This window comes from Hemibagrus wyckioides, linkage group LG10 (genome assembly GCF_019097595.1).
Source record: "Hemibagrus wyckioides isolate EC202008001 linkage group LG10, SWU_Hwy_1.0, whole genome shotgun sequence".
NCBI lineage: Eukaryota > Metazoa > Chordata > Actinopteri > Siluriformes > Bagridae > Hemibagrus > Hemibagrus wyckioides.
This window is the reverse complement of record NC_080719.1, coordinates 2,470,334-2,482,500: the sequence shown is the minus strand read 5'-3', so window position 1 is coordinate 2,482,500 and position 12,167 is coordinate 2,470,334. Positions and strand designations below refer to the sequence as shown.

Here is a 12,167-nt window from a genome sequence, read left to right as displayed (position 1 = left end):
TGTGTGTGTGTGTGTGTGCATATCCTTGGCCTCAGCGCACACTGCTCTAGCATGTTGTGCCACACAAATAAAGACCATGCACACCATCTTTCCAACATCAGTTCCAAAGAGGCGGAGTCACACTGACATGAGACTGCCCGCCTCCATCACAAACCCCGCCCATTTGCCTGGATGGTGCTTGCACATATCACAAACCAGTCATATCTTACGTTTTGCTCAGAAATTTGTGTAAATTTGCATATAAAGAGTCATGAAAGAGGGCAAATACAAACTAGCCATTCAAGCAAGACAAAAGTAATGGCACCCCATAAATGAAGGAGTAGGAGGAGGAGGAGGAGGTGTTAGTGTGTGTCACCGGTAATTGAAGCACCGTGTTGGCCGAGCTGCATTATTGGAAAACGCTTAACCTCCATTTTTTAGCCGTGCAGCTGACAGGGAATTCCCAGGTTCCAGCCTGAGCCATGAGGATCTAGTTGAGCCTGCAGGGAATTTCCACACATTTGTGTGCTAAACTGGTGAGACTCACACTCCAGCAGTGTGTCCTGCCTCCTCTCCTTTCTCAGCACCAAGCTGTGAGTCACACTGCTGATTTTGATGCACTCAGGTAATGAAGAGGACGATAAACGATAAACAAACGATTTGAGAAAACAAAAACTCTGGGCGCTTCGGGTATAAAAGGTTTATATGGTGGATTCAGACGATCAGTGAGGAATTCCAAAGATTTTACTAATCAGGAATGATGATGGACAGAAGCAAGGACTGGGTCAGTGTTGAGGAGCTAGTTGAGGTAATGTTGATGATGATGATGATGATGATGACGATGAAGAATACACAATGGCATGTCCTGAGTATAAATTTCTAACAACATCCAAAAATTAATAAATAACAATAATACACATCTAACTCCAAGCAGCGATCACACTTCCTGTTGGTGTCGTGTCGCGTCGCATCACCATGGCAACACTGTCTATTAAAAGCTATCAAAACTTCCTTTGCAATTTAAGATTGTAGATATCATCTCATCGTGCCCATCCAGTTTGGTTGGTTGCGGATAAAGGCTGTAAGAGGAGCATTTAAGGAGGTGGTTCCTAATTTGCATACTCATGCATATTCATAAACCTGCAACATATTTAAATGAGGAGGAACATATACAGATGCTCCTGAGTTGCTTTAAGTTGTTTCTTATGAAGCATTTATTCACGCTCATGGTGCTTTTTTGTCTTAAGAAAGAAAAAAGGAAAGGAGCGAATGATTACAGCTGCTATAGTGTAAGTGAAAAATGTAACTAGAAATGGGTAAGCAGTACCGCGTGTCACTTTTTTGTGTACTCACCGGTGTAGAAGCGGATCATGCAGCTGAGGTCGGAGTTCGCCGCTTCCTGCTGGACACGCACAGGATCGTCGTAGCCCATCGTGGTCAGATAATCGTACACCATCTGAAGAGGACGCTCGGACGGGTCCAGCCTCCTGACCAGCGAGGAATAAAGAAAGAGTTTGATCGAGAAATATCAAACACACTTAATTTCCTCCTTTAACAAGACATTGGACATGACATGGTTGCTTACTTCCAGTTGCATGCTAAACATTTACCATCAAACTTTATGGGCGGAGCCTGTAGGGCTAGAAAGATATCTAATATCTTAGATTTTATATTAAAAGCAAGATGGTCAGGTTTCATCTCAGTAACGTTTCAGTGATAATCTGGAATTGTTTTTGTGGTAGAATTTTACAGTAAAAAGACAGAGATGACTTGTTAGGGACATAAGATGCCAGGGCAGAATTAAAGAACAACTTTTTCATAAATTTGCACAACACTGAAAATTCACTTATAATGGATTTCTAAGGGCAGATGTTGAAGTGTGTCCAGGGTAGGTGTTGAAGTCTGTCTAAGGGCAGATGTTGAAGTCTGTCTAAGGGCAGATGTTGAAGTGTGTCCAGGACAGGTGTTGAAGCCTGTTTAAGGGCAGATGTTGAAGTGTGTCCAGGACAGGTGTTGAAGACTGTTTAAGGGCAGATGTTGAAGTGTGTCTAAGGGCAGATGTTGAAGTGTGTCCAGGACAGGTGTTGAAGCCTGTTTAAGGGCAGATGTTGAAGTGTGTCCAGGACAGGTGTTGAAGCCTGTTTAAGGGCAGATGTTGAAGTGTGTCCAGGACAGGTGTTGAAGACTGTTTAAGGGCAGATGTTGAAGTGTGTCCAGGACAGGTGTTGAAGACTGTTTAAGGGCAGATGTTGAAGTGTCTCTAAGGGCAGATTAGATTAGATTCAACTTTATTGTCATTGTGCAAAGTACATGTACAATGCCTATAAAATGCAGTGGTTTTTGTGTATCCCAGCTTATTATGAAGCACAAGGTCAGCTATCATGTGGCTCCCCTGGAACAAGTGGGGTTAAGGGCCTTACTCAAAGGCCCAACATTAATAGCTTGGCAGTTTGGAGGCTTGAACTCCAACCTTCTGACCAGTGACCCCGCGCCATTACCGCTGAGCTACCATGTCCCTACCTTGACAGATGTTAACGACTGTCTAAGGGCAGGTGTTGACATCTGTCTTAGGGTAGATGTTGAAGTCTGTCTAAGGGCAGATGCTGACATCTGTCTAATGGCAGGTGAAGTTTGGTCTTGGGTAGATGCTGAACTGTGTCTAGGGCTGGTGTTTGAAGTCAGTCTAGGGGCAAATGTTTAAGTGTGTCTGGGGCACATGTTGATGTCTGTCTAAGAGCAGATGTTGAGATCTGTCTTAGGGCAGATGTTGACATCCTTCTAAGGGAAGATGTTGACATCTGTCTAAGAGCAGATGTTGAAGTGTGTCTGGGGGCAGATGTTGAAGTGTGTCCAAGAGCTGATATTGAAGTGTTCTAAGGATAGATGTTGATATCTGTCTAAGGGCAGATGTTTTAGTGTGTTCTAAGGACAGATGTTGAAGTGTTCTAAGGACAGATGTTGACATCTGTCTAAGGGCAGATGTTGACATCTGTCTAAGGGCAGATGTTGAAGTGTGTCTAAGAAAAGATGTTGAAGTATTCTAAGGATAGATGTTGACATCTGTCTAAGGGCAGATGTTGAAGTGTGTCTAAGAGCAGATGTTTACATGTTTAAGGACAGATGTTGACATCTGTCTAAGGGTAGGTGTTGAAGTTTGTCTTAGGGCAGGTGTTGAAGAATGTCTAAGGACAGGTGTTGATGTCTATCTAAAGGCAGATGTTGAAGTTTGTCTAAGGGCAGGTGTTGATGTTTATCTAAGGGCTGGTGCTTGAAGTCTGTCTAGGGGCAGATGTTGAAGTGTGTCTAAGGACAGATGTTGAAGTGTGTCTAAGGGCAGGTGTTGAAGTGTGTCTAAGGGCAAGTGTTGATGTCTATCTAAGGGCAGATGTTAAGGTGTGTCTAAGGGCAGGTGTTGAAGTGTGTCTAAGAGCAGGTGCTGATGTCTATCTAAGGGCAGATGTTAAGGTGTGTCTAAGGGCAGGTGTTGAAGTGTGTCTAGGGGACAGCTCTGGAATGATCTTTTTTCAGGTCCATTTTATAAGGTCACATATTTTACATGATTATTGAGTTGAACACTTGCTCCTAGACTTCCATTACAAGTCATTTTTGTTGTATAGATATTTTCTGCTCTTTCTGTATGGAAGAAAATGTGCAGAAATTCTGTAGAGACACAGTTGTAATCATACACACACACACACACACACACACAGACCCTACAGTAAAAAAGAGATTAGGTTGTAAAACTAAACTGGAGTATCCCTTTAAAACATCCTGATGCACATTATAATGCTGAACAAACCCCAGTGAGGTTTCTCTGACTCAACCATTCTCCACATTCGTCGAGTCATTCTGAAGAAGAAAGGCAGACCAACTTGAAACGAGGCAGTATTTCTTTAAATCCAGATCTGAGATTAATGCAGGATCATGCGCTTTAATGAGATTCCCCAGACTCATATTTGTGTGCCCTGAAGCTAACTTCTCCTGGATTAATGCTGAATCAGATTTACAGATTAGTCCTTTTTTAAAACAAAAGAGAAACGTTCTCTATACTAACTTAGGGGTGGAGCTATGATGGAGCTGAGATTGTGATGTCACTAACTAGCTTTGGACCAATCAAACGTGACCTGAAAGAGGATGATGGCTGTATGTAGCGCCTTAAAACTTTTAGCTATAGCACCTTTGCGCTAAGCTAGATAGCCAGATAGCTAACTTAGCTGGTGGTTATTTTGCTAATGTGCTAACACGGTATTCTGGCAGGTTTTAGCTGCTGTTAAATATACACCAATGTAAATCGACCCAACAGAGCGATGTTAGTGATATTAGGATATCCTGAATTCCAGGGGGCGGTTCCTAATTTGCATATCTGTGCATATTCATAAATCGGTGGCATTTTAAATGAGGATGAATGTAGAGAGGTGCTCCTGGGTTACTTTCTTATGAGGCATGTATTTTTGTTCATAGTTTTGAATGATTAGTCATATGGAAAGACACACACACACACAAACGCACACACACAAACGCACACACACACACACAGAGTGATGCATCAGGTCACTCCGATCAACCCCACCCTTGGGCAACTTCTTGGAAATTACAGTATATGTCATTCCAGTCATAAACAAATGGAGGGAAGTCTTGGGTGTGTCTGTGTTTCTGTCTGTCTGTCCGTCTGTCTGTCTGTCACAACACTTCTGTTTATGATTGTGTACAATGTCACACACACTCAGAAGAAGTAAAAAACTGCGTGTCACTCATCCAAGCTGTGACAAAAGTGAAAGAAAAGACACAGTAGTGACTCACACTTTAAAACCGTGCTATGGTCTGGGGGCGTGAGTGAGTGACGAAAAGCGACTGCAGTACCTGGATCCTCAGACACCAGCCTCCAGACAGCGTGCAGAAGAATCGGGACAAAACCTGTCCTTTTTAGTCTTTCTAACTAGGAATCGGTCTGACTAGGAAGGGTCATCATGGAAAGTGTTATTTCGCTCTGTTTGTGTTTCCTTGGTTTAAATAGTGGCCGTGTGTGTGTGTGTGTGTGTGTGTGTGTGCGCGTTTCTGCACATAGGCTACCAGGCTTGTTTCGTATAATATTAGCCAGCTCTGTAACTTAATTATTTTATTAGCAAAATATTTTATCCAGAAATGTAAGGTATTAAAAGTCACCCCAAAATAAAATAATAAAATTTATTTATTTATTTACTTACTTACTTACTTACTTATATTTTTTAGGTTTTTTTTAATTTGTTTGGAGTTTTTGTCGACACCTGTACCCCTTGGCTATTTTTTTTCCTCCTGGTTCTTATGTCATGTTAATTAAATAATTAAATAATTAATTAATTAAACAAATAAATAAATAAATAAATAAATAAATAAATAAATAAATAAATAAATAAATAAATAAATAAAAAAAATTACCCAGCTGGTTTGAAATGGCATGCATTAGCTAGCTGTGTTAGTTAGCTTGGACTGAGTAGGTCAATGTTTTGGACTACGACAAAAACAATTTGATAATTGATGACATCACTGTATCTGTTACGATTCGATATGATACGATGCGATACAAGCAGCGATCGGTGGGACCAAGCACCAAGAGTTACGAATATGCTGCATCACTGAACCGACATAAAGTGGAATCATGTCCCACTTCCTGTTTGAGGGGTGTAGTAGCATCACCATGGCAACACTGTCTAAGATATCAGAAATTCCTTTCACATGGATATCTTGTCATCATGTTGATCGCATATAGTGTTACACAGCTTAAAATTATAATATAAACATATAAATAAATTATAATAAAATATAACTGTTTATAACTGATCGTTGTGTTTTAAATCAGTGCATCAATCCAGAAATCGTCAGATCGTTACAGCCCCTAACATTGAGACGGTAAAGTATTGGAGGCTCAGTTATGGGTGGAGTCAGAGGCGGACACTGATGACATAATAGAGCAGGGATCTTTTTCCTGAAGCATGTGCTACAAGCCAAGGTTGAAACTGTACAAGTGTGTGTGTGTGTGTGTGTATGTGTGTGTGTATGTGTGTGTTAGTTACCTGATCAGGTCTCCGTGCAGCTGCAGGTAAAGGCCCTGGGCATGACGCTGAGCACACAGCTCTTCCACCGTGGTGCTGGTGGAGCAGAGCACCAGTCTGAGGTCGGACTGGGTCGTAGACGAGGTCTGGGGTCCTGGGGTCACGACCTCGGTGGCTCCATAAAGACACACACACCCTCGCTGGGCGTCGCCCTTCAGCCAGTCCCTCTCACGGGAGCCGAAGCGAGTTTTCCTGGTCACACAGGCCCGGCTGCCATTCCGCTTCATGTTACGCTGAGACGCAGAAGCAGAGACAAGGGTGAGACAGGAATGAGAGAGATACAGAGAGACAAAGAGATAGACAGACACAGAGAGAGAGAGAGATAAATGAAGAGAAATGAAAAAGATTTTTTAATCTAATCAGATACTTGTCCCAGTAACAGAAATCTGATGATGAAGCGGAAGCACTGATACCACATGAAAGCTGAAAGCTGACTCGGTTCCTATAACAACATCCTGAAGTGTTTATTCCTCCAACACCACAGCACCTTAACGACACGTTCTGACACTTCCATTTAGGAATGAATATCACGTTATACTTTTTATCCATTTATAACTTTTATCCACCTGTAACAGTTTATTATAGCAGCTATAAACAGGTGCAGTTTGGAGTCTTGTCTTTTTTGTTGTATTATAACAGCTTTACAATTATTATAATTACTATAAAAACTTTTTATAAAATGCATCAATAGCTCAGATCTAGCACATTCCAAAGGATTTTTTAATGCTTGTTTAACAAAATATACCGATATTTCGACCATATATGGCTGATGCAGTACCACCTTCCTCCAAGACCCTAAAGGTCTGTTACATAAAGACACACAGCGACATAACACACGACTAAAAAGAACAAAACAGGCCCATAAGTCAATAATCGCCCAGAGTTATTCCAGAAAATGCCACATGACATCATTTGGACAGGGAGGCGTGTCCATGATTCCAGAAGATAAACAACAACAAAAAAATGTAGACTTCCTCATATCTGACTGTTCCAAAGTGCTGACACTGGAGACTCCTTCCATAAACGTTAAAAAGAAAACTTCACCACATCATCGATTCAACACGTTTTTTAATCCATGTATTATCAGTGGATCGTCTGTCCAGGTGAATGAGCCGTTGCTATAGAAACCATAACATATTAGCGCATTAATCCTGTGATTTGTAGCTGCACGACTCTCTAGAAAATTCATCAACACCTTCTTTTCTGACCAATCAGCATCCAGAACTCAGCACGGTCTTACGGACTGGACATTCTGGGTCGCGACAGGACGCTTCGCCCGCATTAGTACCAGCAGTTCTTGCTTTTCTCGCTGCGGAGACGTAAATATTTACACAGAGCACAAGCGCTGAGGCGAGAGGCGCGAGTTACGCCTGATTCAGACATGGGAGGCCGGCGTGAGGTCATTAGTCAGCCTGATGAAATCAGACTCCCACTGAGGTGAGCGTTCTTTCCCCTCCAGTATCCACCAAACAACAGTGTTCAGCTCTCCTCCACAGACACACACACACACACACACACACACAGAGCTATCTCAGTATATCAGTATATCAGTAGCTGACTCACTGCACATGTGCAAACCAACTCTTTATATTTATATACAGTTACTGGATATTGACTATAACACGATTATTTTAAATCATTTATGAGAATAGATTTGATTATTTTAGACATAGTATATTTCACCTTTTTTTCTTCTTACTGAACTTTTCTCTCTCTTCTATATCAGTCTAGACAAATGTTATATAACTCTAATGTATTATTATTATTATTGTTGTTGTTGTTGTTGTTGTCATTGTTATTTTTCTTCTTTGCTTATTATTATTAAAAGCTGACTGTATGACTGTATTTTTTTAAATGAACTGTATTATTATTATTATTATTATTGTTATTATTATTATTGTTGTTGTTGGTCTTTTTTCTTCTTCTTCTGCTTATATATATTATTTTGATTCATTACTTTTCTTAATATTGCAATTTTTAATGGACTGTATTATCATCATCATCATCATAATTATTATTATTATTATTATTATTATTATTATTATTGTTATTAGACAGAGAGAGAGACAGAGAGAGAGACAGAGAGTGCTAATCCCAGAGCTGTAGGTTTCAGAGGCGGGGCCACTTCATCATCATAAGACTCCTGAGTTTATTTTGCTTAAAAGTGCCACTAAACCAGTCCTCTGAAATGATTCTGATTCTGAAACCCGACATGCGGAGAGATTTCACTCATCATTCACAAATCAGAGAGGAAATGAATCTGCAGTTCTAAGAGCACTGACACCTGATGACATCATATCGACTGATCTCATCTAATCGTATAATGGAATCGTGTCATATCGTCCAGATTTACGATTACGGGAGACTTCCTGAGTCACGTTCAGCTCGGGATGATCTTAAACATGGCTGTGGTTTTGGACGAGTTTTTCATCAAATGCTAATGAATCAAATGAGTCGCTGCTGATATTAAACACATACATTTAATAATAATAATAATAATAATAATAATAATAATAATAATAATAATTACAGATTATTATCTGATGTCTGAGGAACAAATAAACATCTAAAAGCTTTTTTTAAAAAAAATTTGTTTAATTTTTTTTATTAGTAAGCAATTTGAATATTCATGAGGCTATAATGATGAACCAAAGACAGACTGATCATTAAAATAAAATTTAAATCCGTTCTATTAGAGTGAATTAGCCAAAAACTCTACAAAAGGTAGGAAAAGCATTCATTTAAAAGCTAAACAAATGATTATGAATGAATATGAATATATGAATATATTGCTTGCAATGTTTTATGCAAATTGTATGCAAATTTGTTTAGTATCCCAACAATAACAGGTAATGTGACAGCACTTAATGTTGTATCTGATACTGAAAACAATCACGGTGTTAGAGATAGAACTCCAGACTCGAGATACAGGTTCTAGAGGCGTGTCCAGGTATACCCACAGGGTGGCAATAAGGGTGGGCAGAGTGTGGTCACCACCTAAATCCCACCAACCAATCATTTTTATTTTTCCCATCAATACTCAGGTCTTGATCAGTGGGATTTAAAGCTGGCACTGCTTTCTGTGTTTTGACCCATTATCTGCCCATCAGGCACTACAGACATGCCCATTTTTTACCCACAGGGTGGGAACAGGGGTGGGCCAGAACACACCACTAAGGAGTGGCCACCCTCTTAAATCCCACTGACTAATAACTTTCACTTTTCTCACTAACGCTCAAGTGGTGATCAGTGGGATTTCTGGCGGCCACCCCCTCTTGCCCACCCTCATTGCTACCCCAGGTCTAAACCAGGACACGCCTCTACAGCACCTGCAGGCTGGAGGTCAATGCAACAATATATATTTAACTTAACTGATCGCTTAATCTTATAGTGAAGGCCTGAATGATGATGATGTCAGCTTTCTGGTGGATTTGGACAGGTTTAACAGGTTCAGAAGAATAATAAGTTTAAGGAATAAATCTAGGTCTCGAACGCACGGGAGCGTAAAGAGGTATCGGTGTGATGTAGACGTGATTGATGTGATTAACAGGCTGTAAAATTCACGCGTGGGGTGATTTAAAGCCACACAGGATGATAGAAATGGTCGTGCTAGACTGAGAACAGGGATTTGAGCCCTACCTTTAAAACCCGGATCCCCGCAGCAGCAGAAGACGGAGCAGAAGAAGGAGCAGAAGCAGCAGCAGCGGCGCTTCCTCCTCCTCCTCCACCTCCTCCTCGGCTCGCCGCTCGGTTCGACGCCGCTCCGTGGAGCCCAGGACTCGGCCACGTCCCCGCGCCGCCCCGGCCCTCGTCCACATCAGCACCGGCGCCGCTTTTTCGCTCGGCGCTTTTCTCCTCGTCCTTCATGTCGTCGCCTACTGCACGTAGCGTGGCGTCTTCGCCGCAGAAATTCCACACGTAACGTCGCCTGATGAATTCCGACACAGGAGGCGGCGGAAAAACCCCATCCTGACTCGGTGAGACGCCATCATGAGGGCTAAGAATCTCTCTCTCTCTCTCTCTCTCTCTCTCTCGGCTGTCAGATCATACCATGAATAAACATGAGAGGGGCGGGGCTACCTCCATGTCTTTCATTATTATTCATGAGCCTTCTAAACTCAACCTATCTGATACATTATAGATGATCATTTTTGTTGTTTTGTGACCATGAACACTATCTAGGATTTCCCAAAAGTCTACATAAACACTTTTTAACAAAATATTTCCATTTCCATACATATTCTGTGTGCTGGCCTACACAGGGACTCTTTTAGGACTCCTGTAGAAGCTCTATATGGCCAAAAGTTTGTGGACACCTAATTCCAGATTTAGTTCATGCACTGATGTTATTATAACCAAGTCCAAATAAAGATTCCCAGGTTCTCTTTGGGAGTGACAGGAAGGTTGGACAGGATTAGGAACCAGTACATCAGAGGGACAGCTCATGTGGATGTTTGGGGGACAAAGTTAGGGAGGACAGATTAAGATGGTTTGGACATGTTCAGAGGAGGGAGAGTGAGTATATCGGTAGGAGAATGTTGGACATGGAGCTGCCAGGCAGGAGGCAAAGAGGAAGGCCAAAGAGGAGGAATATGGATGGAATAAATGAGGATATGAAGCTAGTGGGTGCAAGTGTTGAGGATGCAGAAGATAGGGATAGGTGGAGAGAGATGATTCACTGTGGGGACCCCTGAAGGGAAAAGCCGGAAGAAGAAGAAGAAGAAGAAGAAGAAGAAGAAGAAAAAGAAGAAGAAATAAATAAATAAAATTCCCAGACACGCCTAGTGATAATAGGTCCAGGAACCCTGAGAGCCACAAAGTGAGATCTTCAAAGTGAAGAATCAAAGGTCTAAACATTCATCCATCTGTTTTCTGTACCACTTAATCCTACATATGGTAGAAGAACTGAGAGCAAAAAGCCTTTATCACCACCACACATACATTACAGCACAGTGGAATTATTTTCTTTGCGTGTCCCAGCCGAGGAAGTTGGGGTCAGCTATGATACATTGCCCCTGGAGCAGAGAGGGTTAAGGGCCTTGCTCAATTGCCCAATAGTGGAGCTTGGTGGTGCTGGGATCCTCCAATCAACAATCCAGAGACCACTTGAACCACCACTGCAAAAAACAGCAAGCATGGGTGGACAAGGTGGTGGACACACTGGACAATACACTCATTCACACACTACAGACTAGTTTGAGATGCCATTCAGCCTACAGTGCATGTCTTTGGACTGAAGGAGGAAACTGTAGTATGCAATGAAAACTTCTGAAACTCATATAACATGCTGGTGCTCCAGACCATTAAACAGTGGCTTTATCACATGACCATTGAGCTACTTGGTGCAGGGCATTGTGGGTAGTTAGAGGTCCTGAGGGCTGCCTGGTTTCAACTCTAAAATATTCTGAATATTAGGTAACTTCCTTTATATGTATAGTGCTGGGCCTAAACTGGAACAAATGGACAATTTCTACTGGTTTATAATCTCCACCTCAAGGGATGTGTCCACATGTGTTCTGTTACACTAATCATCATCATCATCATCATCATCATCATCATGGCTAAGTAAGAGTAGCTTGTGTGAGAATGATGAAGAATTCAGGACTCGTTCCTTTGGTGTGGTTCAGGGTCTGATTTAAGTATGTTTTGATTTGAGGTGGATGAAAGTTTTACACTCAAACACACCAATAAAAAACAGGAGACTTCCTGCATCTATCTATCTATCTATCTATCTATCTATCTATCTATCTATCTATCTATCTATCTGTCTGTCTGTCTGTCTGTCTGTCTGTCTGTCTGTCTTTATCTGTCTATCTATCTATCTATCTATCTATCTATCTATCTATCTATCTATCTATCTATCTATCTATCTGTCTGTCTGTCTGTCTGTCTGTCTGTCTGTCTCTGTCTGTCTGTCTTAATCTATCTATCTATCTATCTATCTATCTATCTATCTATCTATCTATCTATCTATCTATCTATCTATCTATCTATCTGTCTGTCTGTCTGTCTTTATCTATCTATCTATCTATCTATCTATCTATCTATCTATCTATCTATCTATCTATCTATCTATCTATCTATCTATCTATCTGTCTG

At 41.2% G+C, this 12,167-nt stretch overlaps 1 protein-coding gene across 1 annotated transcript in view; it reads right to left on the bottom strand.

The window, feature by feature from the left end:
* phlpp2 (PH domain and leucine rich repeat protein phosphatase 2) overlaps positions 1-10,107 on the bottom strand; it is a 57,021-nt gene extending 46,914 nt beyond the window's left edge. Inside the window, exons 1-3 of the mRNA XM_058400995.1 lie at positions 9,708-10,107; positions 6,030-6,301; positions 1,333-1,466 (exon numbers count right to left, since the gene is read on the bottom strand). Of these exons, the coding sequence (XP_058256978.1) occupies positions 1,333-1,466; positions 6,030-6,301; positions 9,708-9,935 (634 nt within the window). The 5' untranslated portion in view covers positions 9,936-10,107. The remainder of the gene's footprint in view (positions 1-1,332; positions 1,467-6,029; positions 6,302-9,707) is intronic.
* Positions 10,108-12,167: the final 2,060 nt, after the last annotated feature.